Source organism: Talpa occidentalis, unplaced genomic scaffold (assembly GCF_014898055.3).
Source record: "Talpa occidentalis isolate TD23 unplaced genomic scaffold, MPIMG_talOcc4v2.1 talOcc4.10, whole genome shotgun sequence".
NCBI classification, from domain to species: Eukaryota; Metazoa; Chordata; class Mammalia; order Eulipotyphla; family Talpidae; genus Talpa; species Talpa occidentalis.
In genome coordinates, this window is record NW_023600993.1 from 93,431,042 (window position 1) to 93,448,203 (window position 17,162).

Here is a 17,162-nt window from a genome sequence, read left to right on the forward strand (position 1 = left end):
GTGGGCTGGAGTCTGTCATCTGACTCTTCCAGACAAGCCTATGCAGATGAACCAGGCCCTCTTCATGGCCGGCGGGCACTGCGGCTACGTGCTGCAGCCCAGCACCATGCGCGAGGAGGCCTTTGACCCCTTCGACAAGAGCAGCCTCCGTGGGCTGGAGCCGTGCGCCATCTGCATCGAGGTGGGTGCTGCTCTGGGCTTCCTGGCGGGAAGGGGGCTGTTTGTGCTGTGCCGGCTGGGGTCCTGGGTGGTTCTTGATGTTGAGGACTTAACTGTCCCTCGAGGCAGAAGGGCAGCTCAGGCCTCCATCGTGAGTGAAGCTGAACTCCCAAGTGGCACAGGCCAAGCAGCTGGACTAAACGTGGCTGGGTTTTGGCATGAAGGAGTTGGCTGCCCAGGGAGGCCAAGCTGCGGGCAGCCCCCGCCTGGGAGAAGAGCAGGAAGGTGGTGGCAGTGGTGAGCCAGGGGCCTGTGCCCAGGAATGAGGGTCTCTGAAGCACTTACCAGACCGGGGCTTAGACCCACCTGCCCCCCTCGAGGTCCCAGGGCTCCCATTGCTGCAGTCCTGAGTGCCAGGGCCTCCTGGTGAAGGCCGCGCCATCCCTGTGCGGTGCTGTGGGCTTGTGGTTGGGCAGGGCCTGGGCAGCGTCCTAGCGCAGTGAGCTGTGCTGCTTCCCAGAGAGGAGAGTTTCATGTTAAAGCAACATGAAGTAAACTACAAAACTCGCGTGTGACGTGGGAATTTTGTCTAAATCTAAATGAATTTCTGTTGGTGGCAGCTATGCTTAGAACCCTGCTGCCGGGGCTGTGTCCTGGGGCCCAGCAGGGGGCGCACTGCCTCCACTGTGCAGAGGGGACTCAGCGTGAGCAGGAAGGACAACCCAGGGCCCATCTTTGCCCACCTCACAGGTGCTGGGAGCTCGGCATCTGCCGAAGAACGGCCGAGGAATCGTGTGTCCTTTTGTGGAGATTGAGGTGGCTGGAGCCGAGTATGACAGCACCAAGCAGAAGACAGAGTTTGTGGGTAAGTCTGTCTCCCCCACTCACCGTCTCCAGTGAGGCACTGAAAGCCCCTCTTTGCCAGTGACCTCACCCTGTCTGGCGGGAGCCTGAGGCCTTTGGCGCTTGCTTTTGCAGTGGACAATGGATTGAACCCCGTGTGGCCGGCCAAGCCCTTCCACTTCCAGATCAGTAACCCTGAATTCGCCTTCCTGCGCTTTGTGGTGTATGAGGAAGACATGTTCAGCGACCAGAACTTCCTGGCACAGGCTACTTTCCCGGTGAAAGGCCTGAAGACAGGTGGGCCCCTTCCTGAAAATGAAGCCCCCCACGACCTGGTCTGGGGGACGGGGGTTCCTGGCCCCCTGCTGGGCTTCCTTCTGGACTGAGGGCCAGGCCCTCCTCCTCCCTCCTCTAGGGTACAGAGCAGTGCCTTTGAAGAACAACTACAGCGAGGACCTGGAGTTGGCCTCCCTGCTTGTCAAGATCGATGTTTTCCCTGCGAAGGTAAGTGGGCGGGGGAGAACCGGGGTGGGGGCGGGGAGGCCGGGCCCGGTGCTCACCAGGTGCCGACGGCTCTGCGTTTGCCCTTGTCGAAGCAGGAGAACGGCGACCTCAGTCCCTTTGGTGGTACATCCCTGCGCGAGCGGGGCTCCGAGGCCTCAGGTCAGCTGTTTCACGGCCGGGCCCGGGAAGGCTCCTTTGAAGCCCGTTACCAGCAGCCTTTTGAGGACTTTCACATCTCCCAGGAGCATCTCACAGACCATTTTGACAGTCGGGAAAGAAGGTGAGGGGACAGAGCTTGGGCACACGCTGTGAGGCTGGGGACAGGCAGCAGTTCCTTAGGCCGCCGCCTCTGCTGTCCTCTCTGCGGGGTAGGAGAGTGAGGCCTGTCTGGCTTTGGACTGTCCCACGGGGCTGTGCGTCAGCATGCTCTGTCCCTCTCTCCAGGGCCCCACGGAGGACTCGGGTCAGCGGAGACAACCGCCTCTAGTGGCACCAGCTCGCTGAGAGCAGCAGGTGCTGCACGCCTCGTGGAATGCCGTGACCGGCTCCTTTGGAAGCGGCCTGCCGCGGAGCCCTCCTGGTCTCGCAGCCGGGAGCCTGATTCCAGCAGTGAATGCTAGACGAAAACCAAGCCATTAATGAGATGTATTACTGTTTTGGGCCTCCATGCCCCAACTCTGGGTGAAGGCAAAAACTGTACCGTGTCTCGCATTAAGCACACACATCTGGCCCTGACTTCTGGAGACGGATCGTTCTGCCTCGGGCCGGGACCATGGCCACAGCCCCTTGGAGAGAGAGGCTGCCTCAGCTGGTGGTGCAGGAGGCCCTGAGGAGCCGCTGACATTCCTGTGTGGCGGAGAGCAGCAGCCTCTCTGGGCCAGGGCAACAAACAAAGTTTACATTGTCCTGTAGCTTTAAAACCACAGCCGGGCAGGGTGGGAGGGTAAAGCCCCCCAAGTTTGGCCCTGGAGCCAAGTCAGAGGAGCGCAGGGCCTGCCTGGAGAGGGCCTCTGCCTGCCCCAGGAGGAGGACACAGCACAAGGGCACGTTGCCCACGGCTGGGGACGCATCCCAGCCTGAAAGATATAGGGGATCGTGTTAAAAATAGCAGTATTATTTTTCTTCTCAATGGCATTGTAACTTAAGTTATTCATTCCTCCTGCCCCTTGCCCTTGGAGGGAAACCGGAGCAGAGCCTTTGAGGGGAGCGCGGCAGACGGGCCTGCCGAGTCGGGAGAGGTTCAGTTTGGGGAGCTACGGCACTAGCAGTGGGGTAGGGGTGGGAAGAAAAGAAATAGCAAAGCCGATTCTGGTGAGGTTTTTTTGGGGTTTTTTGTTTTTTTTTTTTTTTTTAAGGCGACAACTACTCAACATGCTTTCCCTTAGGAATAAACGAGGGCTTGAGGAGTTGTCTGCCTGAGGGGTAGGCGGGGAGACAGGCAGGTGCTGAATGAAGCTGCTGCACGCGTGGCAGTCTGTGTAGCCAGTGGAGAGACCCAGGGAAGGTTGGGAGGGCTGTCCCTACCTCTGAGGGCAGAGGCTGGGGTCCAGGCCCAGGGGCGCAAAGGCGCCTCCAGAGCATAGCCAGCATTCAGCACACGCAAACCCACTGCCCGGGTGTGGGCTCAGGGTTGGCCATTTGCTAGTTCTGCTGCCCTCTTTAAGATCTGACTGCCAAATAAATCATCCTCATGTCCTTTTTCCTTTAATTCGTGTGCTTTTGGGGGGGCTCGGGAAGCCGTTGTCTGGAGCTAAGGACAGTTGCCTCACAGTTCTCCAGCAGAAGCAAGTTGGAAGATTTTGCTAACTTACGGGTCAAGCAGGTCTTCCCTCCTCCGGGCCCAAAGGCAGTGTGAGGCCACCCTTGCCAGCCCATCCGCTGTCAGGCTGATGACATGCAGCCACCTGAAAACAAGCCCAGGTTTCTGACGAGCCAGCTTTGCTCGTGACCCCCCCAGCTCCACAGAAACCTGTCAGAAGTGTCGCATCAAGCATGGAGTGTTGGTGCCATTTCAGTCACCTCTGCATCTTGTGCTCAGAGCGTGGCTGAAAGGCCCTTCCCTTCCTGTGGCTCTTCACAGCACTGTGCTGGGGAGGAGGAGAGAGAGAGAGGTACTCGCTGGGTGGGTGGGGCCGGGCCCAGGGAGCCTGAGATGATGCAGGTGAGGGGAACAGCGGGCTGTTGACAGTCATGGGTACCCTGGCAGATGGCGCACCTTCCCCACAGCGTGGGCGGGTGGTATTGGAGAAACCAGCTTTGGTTCAAGACAAGCCCAAGGTGGCTCTGGAGAAGCAGGTTTAAAGTGTCTTTTCCCACATTCAGACTTGGGGCCAGTCCTGACTCACTGTAGGCCCCTCCGCACCAGCGACTTGGAGACCTGGGGTCACGGTTATAAATGTTTCCCGTCTCCCACCGACATAGTCTAGCAGCATCAAACAGTGCCAACACGGGCTTGTGGCCTCCTGGCTCACTTCCCAGGAGGGATTCTCAACTGCAGGAGGTGTCAGGTGGGAATTTACCTGGATTTTCTTGATCTCCGCTTTCCTGCGTCAGTCGTCTAGCTTTCCCGAAATCAATGAGGACGAGGTTCTGTGCCCCGTGTCCTGCTGGGAGCTGGGTGTGCCCATGACATCTTTGGTCTCAGTCACTTAATCGGTACATACCTCCATGTCCTGAGGTTCTGGAACCTCACCTGAGGAGGTGTGGCCGTCCTCCCTAAGGCAGCTTTGTCCGTCTGAGGCACGCCCATCTCGGATCCTTCTTCCTAGTAGAAAACGTGTCAACCAAAGTCAAGCAAATTCATGGTTCAGTTTCAACTCAGTTTCCTCTAAGCAAACCTGATGATTGCTGACTTGAGGCCCATGGGGTGGGGGGGCTAGCTTGAGCCAGTACCACCCACCCCACCCCACCCACTCCCCCCACCTGCCACCCCCACCCCCCAACACACACAGCACTCCTCTGGGATGCTTCTGGAAAATCCCAACATTGGGGGCCCGGCACAGTATTTTTCAAACGTTCCCAGTTGGCTTCAGGTTCCACACCAGCTTGGTCTGGCTTCAGCGTCCTCGCTCAGGATGCCTGATGCCTCCAGATTTGACTCAATTTGACTTTGTCTCTGCAGCGGAATCTCCAAGCCATCACTCTTCTTCACGTAACAGCCAGTACAGCGGCGCAGCTGCGGGGATCGGGGAGGTGGCGCTTTTCTCAAGGGAGCCCAGGGAAACGGCCCCTAAACCGGCGCTCCCGGTCTGTCTTGCCCATAGGCTGAACCAGATGTGCTTTCCTTTCAGACCCCACAGAAGAAAATCGGCCAATGTGAAATGCATTTACATTTTTATTTAAGAACAATCAAAAGATTTGAAGTACCGTTTCCGCCCGTTTCAAATAGTACAAGCAGTTTGTCCCTGTCCCCCTCCCTTATCCAAATCCACAGATACAAAATCTAAGAAATGTGCAATTTGCATCTTAGAAATAGCAGCATCCCCACAGGGGACCTTGTGAGGGCTGGAGACTCAGCCCCGAGAGGGCCGCCCACTCCCCGCCCGGGAGCCCCTCTCCAAAGGTGCGTGTTCGTCTTTCCGTTAGAAACATTTCCCGGGCGAAGGATTTCCCTGGGGCCCAGGCCGTGGGCGCGCACTTGGCTGCCGCAGGAGGCCACCCTCTTGCACGGGCTGGGGAGTTTGCTTTGCCTCTGGACAAACCAACAGGGCACTTGCCTCTTAGCACCAAGATGACGGCTCCTCCCGGCTCTCCCGTGCCCCTCCTAGGCAGGCCCCCGGCGCCCGCCCTCCTCGGGAACAAAGGGCTTGTGCTGGAGACCCGAACACAAGTGGGTGGTGGAAACCCGGGATCCGGATGACATCAGGAAGGCGTCCTGCGGGCCTCTGGCAACCTCCCGACGCGCACAAAAGCCGCGCTCAGTCGACTCAACGCACAATGGCCGGCAGGGGCGCGGGGAGCTTGGCGTGTTTGGTTTTTAACAACAATGATGGCACGGCCCGGCCCGACACAGCTCCACAGAGCCGCCTCTCGGGAGCACAGGGGGAGCTGCTGCACAGGGTGACCCGTTCCCTGGCACGCGGGGCCTGATGCCTCAGCTCCGGTCACACAGGTACCCTGGGGCCTGCTTTTCAAACAAATGGCAAGAAACCACCACCTCACGGGCACGGACCGGCGCCGCCTCCAACACCGCGCAGCGTTTCTACCCGGGGGTCTGGCTCTGAAAGACGGAGCAAGCGCCGGCGGCCTGCTGCCGTCTGACTGCACAGCCTTTACCCTAGACATTTTACCGCCAAGGCGAGTCCTTCTGCATCACCCACTTGTGCAGAAGAGCAGGAGCTGCACGGTACTAGCCGAGACGCTGTCCGTGGACACACAGTGCCCGTGTGCACACGCCGCGCGGGGGCCAGTCCTCGGAGAAGAGGCGCTGACGGCAGGGAAACAGACCCCTCGCGGAGTCCTGGCTGCCCCTCCCCACGGGTGCACGGCAGGACACACACGACACCGCCAGAAGAGGCGGCCACACTCCCTGCCAAGCAGCCCTGCCTGCCTGCCTGCCTGCTGTGCCCACCCGACCTCTGCTCTGCCTGGGCAGCAGCACAGGCCAGGTTTTGAGGCACCGCAGAAGCCTTAGGGCCAGAGACAAAGCAGTGACTGCACAGTCTGAAGCCTTGCGGTCATGCACGCGAAGACTGGATTTTTAGCAGTCAAGGAAGCAGGCTTGGCTCTGTCCATCGGTCTGATCATCAGGGCCTGCCTAGTCCATCCCTGACTTCAGGCCTCCGCCCCGCTCTGGACTGCGGGGCAGCTGGATCCAGGCTGCCCTGCCTGCCGTCTGAGGAAGGACTAGGGCCTCATTCCAATGAGAGACCAGGTTTGTGGGCAGGCGGGGCTCCCCAGGGCCTCTCTGGATCCAACTGCTCTATGAGCGCTCTCACCTCAGACACAGCCAACAGCGAGGCTACCACTGCCCCCCCCCCATCGCCCCTCCCTCCCAGCACTGGGAAGACAGATTCCAGCAGGAACAAATTTGAGCCGGGGCCTGTTGGTTCCATCTGGGACGCAGAGCTGGCCGGCGGAGCGAGCACCCGTGATCACCACTTCATCCAGTCGCTCGGCCAAATTCAAAGTCCACTGCTTTGCTGAGAGGTCACCCCCGGCCGCCTCTCCACCCGGTGTGGCAGGGCTGGGCCGCTAAGAAAGGGCCAGAACAAACAGCCTCGCGGGGACCTCCACTGCATGAAGCCCGGCTCTGAGAGCAGCTTTCTCGGGAGCCGGAGCTTTTGTGGAGGCAGGTGCTCTCTGAGGTCCGGGCAGGGAGGCGGGGAGAAAGGAAGTGACTTGGGAGGCCTCTGAAGAGGGAGCGCCCGTCTGGAGTGAGAACAGTCCTGTCAGCCTCCCCCGGGCCAGCAGCTGGCTCTGGCAGAGGACTGCCGGGCAGACCTTCCTTGTCTAGACGATTTTTCTTCTCTAGCCTACAACTGAGCCTTCCGCGTCAAAGGGACACACGACAGCGCACCTTCTGCCGGGTGAGCCTAACAGATAAACGGCCCCAGGGAAACGGCCCAAGGGGTTGAGGAGCCCCACCCCAGCGTGGCTCGCGGGCCGGCCTCCCTCTCCAGCAGAGGGCCCGCACCCACCCCGCTGCGATGTCGGAACCGACAGCGCTGCTCCAGCCCAAGGACTCTGGCCCGAGGAGAGGAAGACCGAAGTAACGGGGCGCAGGACGGGGCGCCCCAAGCAGCGGGCTGCGGGAGAGGACGCGTGCGGAAAGCGGGCCTGGCTCAGACAGCCCAGGGCCAGAGGAAGGGGACCCGGGGCTGGTTCCTGAACCCCTCACTGAGTGGGGGGAAAATCTACAAAAGCCACATCTCAGCCCTGGAGAAGGCGCCGAAACTTCCGGGGGGGACATCTCCCAGGCCAGCTGCAGCCATCAGCGCATGGGGGGCCTGCGAGGTGCCGCCGCACGGCCCAGCGCCCCTCCTTTCGCTTCTGGAGAGCAGGGTGTGGGGCACGGGTCAAGGCGCTTTGGTCCGTCCACGTAACAGCCACGGGCCACCGAGCGAGAGAAGGCGCTCTGACCCCACCATCGCTACCGGCCCCCCAAGCGCTGGCAGGCCCTCCGGCCAGGGCAGTCCGTCAGGAGCCCGCGACTCCTCAACACGCCAACGCTCCTCCCAAGTCAAAAGGCTCCTTAATGGCCAAGAATGAACATCACAATGAGCAGGAGACACGTACCCTAAATCCAGACTCCCCTAGAATGGTGACTGACTTCACTAACATCAGCTCTACCACCTCCTGTGAAAAATGAGCCAAACGCGAACAAGACATAGCAACAAGGAACACAAACATTTTACTGACTGATGCGTCCAAGTGCATACAGACAAGGGGGGGAGATGAGTCACCTTCTAAAACAGGCTTTTCTCCAGGAGGGACGAACCCCACCCCACCTCTCTCAGCCGTGCAGCCCCCAGACTGCCCCACCCCTTCAGCACTGTGCAAAACTACCGCGATCTGCCGAGCGACAGGGCTGCAAGCCGGCGGCTGCCGCCCACATCCCCCAGCACGGTGGGAGCAGCTCGCTTCCGGGCTAGCGAGGGTGCTTCTGTGGCGGCGGCTGTGTTCACGGTTTTGTCGCCAAAGCCCCGGGTACCTGCCGCCACGTCCCACCGGGCATCTGCCGGATCACCCTACACCTCTCCCCCTCACCTTTGATCACATTCTTTGAAGCACGAGGCCCAAACCCCGCTTCTTCACCACGGCCCCAGCACACGGGAAGGAGGGTCTGTCCAGTGTGCTGGGCTCCTTACCTGCCCTTCGCGACATGGCCCTGGCTGGTGGGCAGCTCTGCAGCTTGGCCACCCTAAAGACGAGCTGGTGCCGAGATCAGGCGGCTCTCTGTGTTCTGCATGAACTCGTCCACCACAATATTTTTTTCCTGTTTTGCTGTTTGGGTTGTAAATGAAATGTGAATACAAATAAAGCAACTGAGAAAATCTTCCCCAAAGACACCCCTCTTCGACCAGTGCACTCGAGGCTCTGGGGGCGTGCTGGCGGGGTGGTGTCAGACACAGAGATGGCTTCGTGCTGGGTGCCCCAGCCGTGGCCAGGGTGACAGCCTTCCCCCCAGTACCCACGTGCCACTTAGTTCAAGCGCGCACGTCAGATGTGCATTTCATGAGTAAAGTATCAAATGAGTATTTGCACTATGTGTATATGTAAATTAATCTGCATGTGCATAAACACTAAAGGGAAAATTCCAGGTGTCTGTTCTCTGAAGGAAGGCAGTCACTCGCCACTCTTGGTAATTCCTAAAGAGGCCTTTGGCGCTAACAACGCCACAGCCAAAATGAAAAGGATACAAAAACAGGCTGCAAAACTTGCCAAGTACTCACAGGTCACCTGCTCGAGACAGACAAGAGGTGGCCCCTGCTGGGTCAGGGAGGGTAGGAGAAGACACTTTAGAAGAACAATGGTTCAGAGGCTTTTGGTTTCCAAACAAAATTTCCTTCTGGGCAGTAGATGTTCCCGCCATCACCGGTCGGTCGTCAGAGCCCAGCCAGGTGCCCTGCCAGGCCCAGCTCCCTAAGGGGATGGGGAAGGAGGAGGTGCCTGACCCATCACGAATATGCCCTGCCCAAAGCTCCGACTTCTCGCCTAGTCTCCTGGGGCCACCCACCCAGGCTGCAGTGAGACCTGGAGGCCTCCGTGCTCTGGGGAGCAGGCGCCCTAAGAGCGGGCGGGGCTGTGGGCGAGGCCTGGACCTGCCCCACTGTGCCTGCTGCTCTCAGAGCAGCAGCCTCGGGGCGCTGGGGGTCTTCTGCTGAGTTTAGGACAGCTTGGTGAGCCAGGTCCTCCAATGCTTCAAAGGCACCTTTTCCTGTGATGGTCTCAATTTTAAAAAATGGATACAAGGGTTAGGTCGGAGATTGTGTTTCCATATTGGGGATATAAATATATACTTTAAAAACATTCTCAGACGCCAGCCCAGTGATGTCCAGCACCTCTGGGGCGACAGCCTGGCACGCAGGGCAGGCCCTGAGTGGGAGCCCAGGCTCCTCTGGCACTCACTCTGTGAGGGACCCCCACCTGCACACCTCTGTGCCAAAGACCATTACAGCTCTGACGATTCCAGAAACCCAGGGCCCCTGAAGCTCCCACTCTTGCTACTGGGCAAGCGTGGCTCTTTCTGCCCAAACACGGGCCGCTTTGGAGTAATGTGGAGAAAGGGCTCAGGGGCTGCGGGAAGTTACAGGCTATGGGGGCACACTCTACCTCCACCCCCACCACGGGTCTTTTTCAACTTTTCTCCATCTATACGCGTCCATATTTTTTTTTTTTTTAAAGGCAAACACATAGGTGGGTACATTAGACTTAACAGCAAATGTTTCCTTAGTTCATCTGATAAGAGTTCATGGTTGAAACTGCCATAAAAAAGCAGAATTACTGTAACAACTAGAGAAGAAATGATCAAATACTAGTGACATGACCAGCCTGTTTTTTAAAATTATGGGCTCTGCACTGATTATCCCATAAGGCAACGGAAGTCTGGCGAGAAACTTTGCCGGATACCACGTGACGCAGCAGCGATCTCTTCCAAGGTGATGCTTTCCTTGGGGAATGCAAAGAGGGGTACGTGGGGCTTCCAGATGTAGTTCTGAGTGTGCTGTAACTCCTGCCCGACCGTGAAGGGTGCGGGCGCGTGCGGCCCCAGCCATCTCCAGAGAACAGACACAGGGCATTTCCAGAGATGATGCAAAAGACAATGTACTGCTTTGCTAGCCAGTTTCTATGTATTAAAAGTGTTTATAATCTGGTATTTTATTAAATGTGTATAGGCGGGTTTATATGTTAAAAACTCGATTCTGTGTCTATGAATATGAAATCTGAACTATTTTATCCACTGGAAGGCAAAGGAAAGGTCCTACGTTGTGGGCGGAAGAACTGAAGAGAACTCTGCTCTCCCAGCTTGCTGGATGGTAACAGGCCGAAGGTGGCGGCAGGCTCTGGGCTGTCGGAAGTCTTGGAAGCTCTCCTGCGTGACGGTGCCGCACACAGGCACGGCAAGTGGCGGCAGAGAGTTGGGTTGGCCCCTTCCACGTGGCAGGTGGCATCTCAGACTGCCCAGTCCTTCACAGCGTTCGGTTCAAATTCAGTCTGTTTCTGAGGAGAAAACACATGCTTGTCATGTTCACGTTAGCTGCCTCTCACACGGCCCCCAGAGCAACCTGGGTGGTGCCGTCACTGGCTTCGGGGACCTCTTAATACACGAGCAATGCCTCCCTGCCAGCCCCTGCCCCACTCTCCACCCGAGGGAATGTGGAAGAGGTTTTGTGGGTCCAGGGCCAGGTGCTAACCCAGGCGCCACTGCCAAACCTCAGAGGACTATGGCTGCTTGCTAGCCAAGTCACATTTTACTCCTCTCAATAACCATGTCCCCTGATTTCATCCACTAAATACTTGCTTTTCCCTTCTCTCCAAATAAATCCTAAAGCCGCTTCCATTTAAAGAGTTGCCGCTAGCCATCTGAAACACATCTGATTCTCACCCACTCTACTGTTAGGAGTACCACTGTTGTACAGATGAGGACTCAGACGTAAAATTTAGTAAAATTTTCAATGTTTAATGGTTAACTGATTCATCCAAGGTCACAAAGCTGCTATGCGGGGAGCAGAACTTCGAGCCATCAGGTCCTGATGGACGCTGAGTTGATGTCCTGCCCCCAGGCCACATTATTCCCCCCCACCACCAGCCCAGCCCGCTCTCACCCAAACCTCAGCACTGTTCATCTGGAAGACAACAGAGCTTAACTGGCTTGCTTTTCTCTGGCCTTGTCTTTCTCAAATCCGTCCCCAATACTCTGATCCTCCAAGTGACCTTTCTAGAAAACAAATGTAGGTGACTCATCACAGAATCCACGAACTAGAAGCCACAGAGTTGAAGGAAAGTTCTGTTCAAAACTGATTTTCTGCTCATTCATGGAAAATAGGAGAACACACTTGAAATTTAGTGGGAAGAAGTACCTAGTGTGTAACCTAATGTTTCTATTTCTTTAAACATTGCTCTCTAGTATCCTCTTCAATGGAATTGCTTTACCAGCTTCTAATCATCAAGGAGCTGAATACTGGATGCTACTAGAGAGGACAGTTCAGTAAAATTTTAATAAAAAATTTGGTTTAAAAACCAAGAGAAGTTAATTTGTCCTAGTCCCAGCAATCTATGCTGGTATGTGGGCAAAGCCAAAGGGTGGATACAGCCCGAGAGGAGGGCCCTGTGCTGGACAAGACGCCCAAGGGCCCTTGCAAGCAGCCCTATGAAGCCTAATCTGTTCCCTAGTGCCCGTCATGCCCCCCGTGAAGGCCTCACTGACTCCTGGGGGCCTGGGGAAACACAAGGTTAAGTCTGGGAATACGAGGCCCCAGAACCAACTTCAAAAGGTCCACAAATCAGAGACTCTGAGACTCCAGACTTCCTCAGTCTCCACAGCCTCTTGCGAAACTCGTCACTTCTGACCATCCTGTGGTGAGGACGCTACACCTAAGGGTGGGGAGGGAGAGGGGCTGCAAACTCAGGGACCAAGACCCTAGAAAATCAACACCCAATAATATAACTTATCTCTGGCTTCAAAGCTGTGTCTTCAACAAAACAATCACTAATTTTTTGTACAATATAATGCGCCAGAGAAACTGAGGAACAAAACTTAGGTTTTTGATTCCACATACATCTAAGAGGGAAGGTGAAGGTGATCTTCCATTTCTTCTGTATCAGGAGGAACAATGAAAATGCGAAACGCAGGACTTCTGTCATTGAAACAAAGCACTTCAATATCTACGGAGGATTGAGGGCTCTCTTTCCTTTTGTTCACCAGTTTGAGTCGAATGTCTTCACAAGTCCTGCTGCCGTCCCCAAGCAGCAGCTGTGGCTCTGCCCGAGGCAGATGGCACTCTGACCTATTCTCCCTGCTGAAGAATGGCCAGGCCAGCCCGGAGCCCGGGGGCTCACTATGTTCCACTGGCCGAAACGGGCGTCCATCCTTACCGTATCACGCTACAGGGTCTTCTGCCGTCAACTGCCCGGAAGCAGCCAGGTGGATGAGTCCTGCTGCCAGCCTGCCTGAGAGAGACGCGTGCACCTGCGCAGTAAACTCAGTGCCCGCCCACCCTTCCGTGCCCCTTGCCATGCCCAGACCCGGCTCCCGTGAACTCCTTACCCAGCTCCAGTCCAGCCTGGGGACTCGGTGTGTCAAAGGGCTCTGAGGTGGCGTCAGGGGCGCTGGGCTCCCACGATTCGCTGTTCTCAGACACTTCGGAATAGGTGTCACTCACGCCCACTTTGTGAGCTGCCGCCGGGTCCCCCACACCAGGGCCCTGATCCTCACTGCCTGTGTCTGCCACGGCTCGGGTCTCCTCGCCCATCTTCTCCGCAAACCACTGCTTGACCTGCTGGGCGCTCATCTGGGTCTTGTCGCAGAGACTCTGCAGGTCCTCCTCGTACAGCGTCTTGTGAGTCGCGTAATAGTCCTGAAGCAGCTCCCGGTTGCCCGGGGCAATGACCAGCAGCCCTGGTGGGAAGTTGCCCCGCTTGTAGTCTTCGTACCACTTGAGCTGGCCGTTCTTCAGGGCGTACCTGCTGTCCCCAAACCAGCGCACCACCTCCGGCCGCGGCAGACCTGTCTGGGCCATGATGGAGTCATAGTCCTGGTTGCTTGGCCACTGTGTCTGGACAAAGAGCTGTCGCAGCAAGTGCCGCTGCTGGGCTGTCTTTTTGAAGCTCACTTTGCCTGGGGCCTGCTCCGCCGATTTGTTGGCACCGTCATCTTCGGGCTCACAGGCGCCCAGGGCCAGCAGCTCGCCCTTGCCGTTGGCCTCGGTGACCCGCAGGTTCTTGAGGTTGATTTTGATGGGGCTGACTTTGCGTTCTGCCGAGGTGTGGCTGCTGGATGCTTCTGGGGAGCAGTTTTCACCAGGTACCCTCTGGTCACTGGCGGGGTTCTCCTCACCCTCGTCCTCGGGGGCCTCCTCCTCCTCCTGAGAGGCGCTTCCGCCCGGCTTCTTGGTTTCCTCCGTGTTCACCCTCCTCCGCCTCTCTGAAAACCAGCTATCAATCTCCCTTCGGGTCATCTTCGTTTCAGTCCTCAGGCGGTCCAGCTCGTCGTCGAGAGGAAGGGGGTTTTGTGCAAAACTGCTCTCCAAGGCTCTGAGCTGCTCAGGGGCTCGCTCCTTGTATTTGGTTGGTGTGAAGTCAGGGGTCTGGTGCCAGGACTGCCGTTTGGCAGAAGGGTGGGTGGCCAGGGTGGCCGCCATTGGGATGCAGGTCACCTCAGGAGCCTTGGCCGACGGGGAGAAGGGCATCTCTGGCAAGGTGTCGATGATGATGGAGCCGTGCTCGCCGGGCATCACCGCTCTGGAGCCCTTCAGGTTCCGGCAGTGGTATCTCCGGTCACTGAACCACTTCCGCACCTCTCTGGTGCTGAGGCCCGTCACTTTGGTCAGATGTTCAACCTCGCTCTGTCCCGGGAACTGGTTCCGACAGAAGCTCCCTTTCAGAGCTGACAGCTGTTCATGAGATTTCTTATTTTTGTAGATGCTGGCATCAAGGAAGGCTTGGGAAGTTATGCTGGGGCAGGCAGTCAGGAGGGACTGGGCCGCATTGACCACCTTCACAGCCGAAGCTGTGTTTGAACACACAGTGTTAATGGGTGCAACAGCTGGTTGCTTAGGGACAGATGTAACTGTGAGGGGAAGAGATGAGCTTGGTGCCTGCAACCCGTTGGCCATGAGTGGCTGAGTGACCAGCAGTCCTCCTGCCGTGCCCTCTGGCTGTCCCACCACATGGCCTGGTAAAGCAGCCTGGATGAGATGTTGGACATTGCCAGCACTGGCAACCAGGGGAGTATTCAGAACGGTGATTGTGGGCTGAGGTACAGACTGAATGACTGTATTGAACATCTTTTTCCGGGCATCCTCGATCTCCTCAGGGGACCAGCTGATACCCTGCTTCAGCCTTTGGGCTGTGAACCAGATCTTGAGCTGCTCTTCTGGATACTTGGTGACCACCGTCAAGTAACAGAGCTCGGCTTTGGTTGGGTAGGGAAACTTGTGGAAAGAGTTCTTCAGAAAGCTGTTGGAGTCCATGGCTGCATTGTATGTTGGAATGCTGCTCAGGGGGATCATCACTTTGGGCAGGGACTTGGAGGTGGGCAGTGGCTGGTGGGTGTGGTGCTGGGCATGCACCGGGGGCTGCTGCTGGAGGGAGAGGAACTGTGCTATGCCTGCCGGCAAGACTGGCACTGTTCCTATCAGAGGCCCATTGGAGGCATGGGGGGGTTTTGCTGTGTTGGTAGGTGCCTGGCTGACTGGGATCCCCCCATTGATAAAGGAGTGGTCCCCCTCTTTCACCTCTGCTTCCCCAGCTGATGAGTTTGGTAAGGCCTCACCAGCGGGCTGACTGGGGACATTCTCCTTGAGCGTATGAATTTTTTTGGCTTCGGCTTTGCCTTTCATTATCTTCATGATTGGAGTTTTGGTAATGATGATTTCAGCCTGTCCATCAGTGCCCGCTTCCGCATTTGGCTCACCTGACTGCTCAGGAGTGCCAGTGCTCTCGGGGACACTCTGCTCCACAACTACATGATTGTCTACCTTGGCCACATTCCACACAAAGCTGGCTTCCCCTGAGTGACACTTGGCATTGTGCAGAGATAGTCCCTCGGGGGTTTTTGCCAGAAAACTGCATTCAGTGCATACAAAATTTGGGTCTTTACTAAAGTCTGTGTGCTCTGAGTTCATATGCCCCACAAATTGAGTCATGTCCTGGGATTTGAAATCACAGAATTTGCAGGAGTAGGAATAGCCATCCAAAGTGCTCCGATGCCCGTTGGCCAGTACAGTGCTGTCGGAACTGCTGCAGCTCTGGGCTGCCTCACTGCTGACAGCTGGTGCTTCTGGGGGCAGATCTTGCTGGGGTCCTTCAGGCAAAGCCTCAGCAGGCTGGCTTTCTGCACTGGCCTCCTGAAGCACCACAGTCTTCACCGGGATCATGCACGGGGTGGTGGATTTCCTCTTGCTAGCCATGGTGACAATTGCTCTGGGTGATCAGAGGGTGAAAGCTTGTCCCATCAAGGGCCTCGCGGTCCAAGATCCAGTGGCTCCATGAGGGCCAAAGAAATAGTTTCCAAGGAGAGTTTTTTCAGTTGTTTGCAGAAAGAAAATTTTCCCTATTGAAACTGAGGGGGGAGGAAAAAAAAAAAAAACGTTATGCTCTCTGAGGCTCTGTGTGTTTCTCAGACAGCCAGACACACTCCATAGCCTGCCTTCTATCACTGAGGCCTCTTCCCTTTTTCAAATCTTCAAGCCCTGTGTCAAGGATGAAGGCCTTTTCAGAAGCAGCTTAGCAGCAGCACAGATGTAGAGTCAGGAGCCTCACCTAACCCCAACTAAAAAGTGCCCTAAAGAATGACCTGGGGATGTTCTGATACCAGCTGATAGACCCAAGCCATAGGTTTGTGTTTTGTCTAAGTAACTCGACTTTCAAAAACCAAAAACAAAAAATCCTCTTCTGGACCTCCAAATTAATTCTGACCATGTCAGAATGAGAACAAAAGCCCCAGTGTAATTCTTGTTTAAATGTTTGGGCCAACAAGGGTTTTTCTTTTTATAGCCTTCCCACATACGACAACAAGACACCGCCTCTGCCTCTCCCAAGCTGGACCAGAGGCCAAATCAGCTACAGTGTGGACTGGGGCGGGGGTAGGGAGATGGCTGCTATCCAGCAGGTCTTTCTCTGCGGCCTTTTCCAGTCCTCTGTCCTGTCATACCCGCTCCAGGCCATGGCCGAGGGATCACCTCTGTTACTGGCTAGGCCCCAAAGGAGAGAGTCAGGGGACCTGCAGTCCCAGCCTGTGGCCCCACAAGCTGTCTGTTCTTAGCCACTCGAGGGGTGGTCTCACCTCAGGTGTCCATATTACACGTGAACATGCACTGTGCTTTACTTTTTTATTTTTCACTATTATATTAATTTTGTACCTTTATTGTTTCTTTAAAAGAAAACTAAAATTGGTCCTCCCTGGTGGCGCAGCAGTTGAGCACTGGGTTGCGAAGCTGTAGCGCTGGTTCAATCCCCAGCTGCTGGGCAAGGGTCCCACATGGCACGCAGACCTCTCCTGCTGCCCGCTGCTCCACTCAGCAGTGTACTTCATCAGTTTGCCTGTTCTGTTCCCTGCTCTGGCTCTGGTGAATTCTCTCACCCTCCCGCGCTTCTGACTGTACCCAGTGCTTGTAAAAATAAATAAATCTTTAAAAATGAAAAATAAAAGAAAACTAAAATCTTTGATCCATTTGAAACTCACTTCAAAACCTGGGGTAGGGCCTCCCCAGTGGCGCAGCAGTTGAACGCTGGGTTGAGAAGCTGCCCGCAGCCTCTGCAGTACTGGTTCGATCCCCAGCTGCTCCCCGGCCACTGGAGGAGGGTCCCGCATGGCGCGCAGAACTCTCCTGCCGCCCGCTGCTTCCCTCAGCAGTGTACTTCGGTCCTTCTGCCTGCTCTGCTCCCCGCTCTGGCTCTGGTGAATTCTCTCACCCTCCCGCGCTTCTGACTATACCCAGTGCTTGTATAAATAAATAAATCTTTAAAAAAAAAAAAAAAGCTGGGGTGACTGA

At 56.3% G+C, this 17,162-nt stretch overlaps 2 protein-coding genes across 12 annotated transcripts in view; one reads left to right on the plus strand and one right to left on the minus strand.

Annotated features, from left to right (window-relative positions):
* The window catches only part of PLCG1 (phospholipase C gamma 1), a 34,099-nt gene extending 30,605 nt beyond the window's left edge, over window positions 1-3,494 (plus strand). Inside the window, exons 27-32 of one of the 2 annotated variants that reach the window (XM_037498827.2) lie at window positions 33-181; window positions 910-1,024; window positions 1,138-1,299; window positions 1,418-1,506; window positions 1,602-1,786; window positions 1,951-3,494. In XM_037498827.2, coding sequence (XP_037354724.1) covers window positions 33-181; window positions 910-1,024; window positions 1,138-1,299; window positions 1,418-1,506; window positions 1,602-1,786; window positions 1,951-1,993 — 743 coding nt within the window. In that variant the 3' untranslated portion in view covers window positions 1,994-3,494. Of the gene's footprint in view, window positions 1-32; window positions 182-909; window positions 1,025-1,137; window positions 1,300-1,417; window positions 1,507-1,598; window positions 1,787-1,950 lie in introns of both variants that reach the window. The other variant, XM_037498819.2, reaches the window with a different exon arrangement.
* Window positions 3,495-6,482: 2,988 nt separating this feature from the next.
* ZHX3 (zinc fingers and homeoboxes 3) overlaps window positions 6,483-17,162 on the minus strand; it is an 84,212-nt gene continuing 73,532 nt past the window's right edge. For 8 of the 10 annotated variants that reach the window (XM_054697636.1, XM_054697630.1, XM_054697632.1 and 5 more), the window contains 3 exons: window positions 12,716-15,730; window positions 12,544-12,618; window positions 6,483-10,668 (listed from right to left, as the gene is read on the minus strand). In XM_054697636.1, coding sequence (XP_054553611.1) covers window positions 12,548-12,618; window positions 12,716-15,578 — 2,934 coding nt within the window. In that variant the 5' untranslated portion in view covers window positions 15,579-15,730 and the 3' untranslated portion in view covers window positions 6,483-10,668; window positions 12,544-12,547. Of the gene's footprint in view, window positions 10,669-11,273; window positions 11,387-12,543; window positions 12,619-12,715; window positions 15,731-17,162 lie in introns of all 10 variants that reach the window. The other 2 variants (XR_005122846.2, XM_037498862.2) reach the window with 2 other exon arrangements.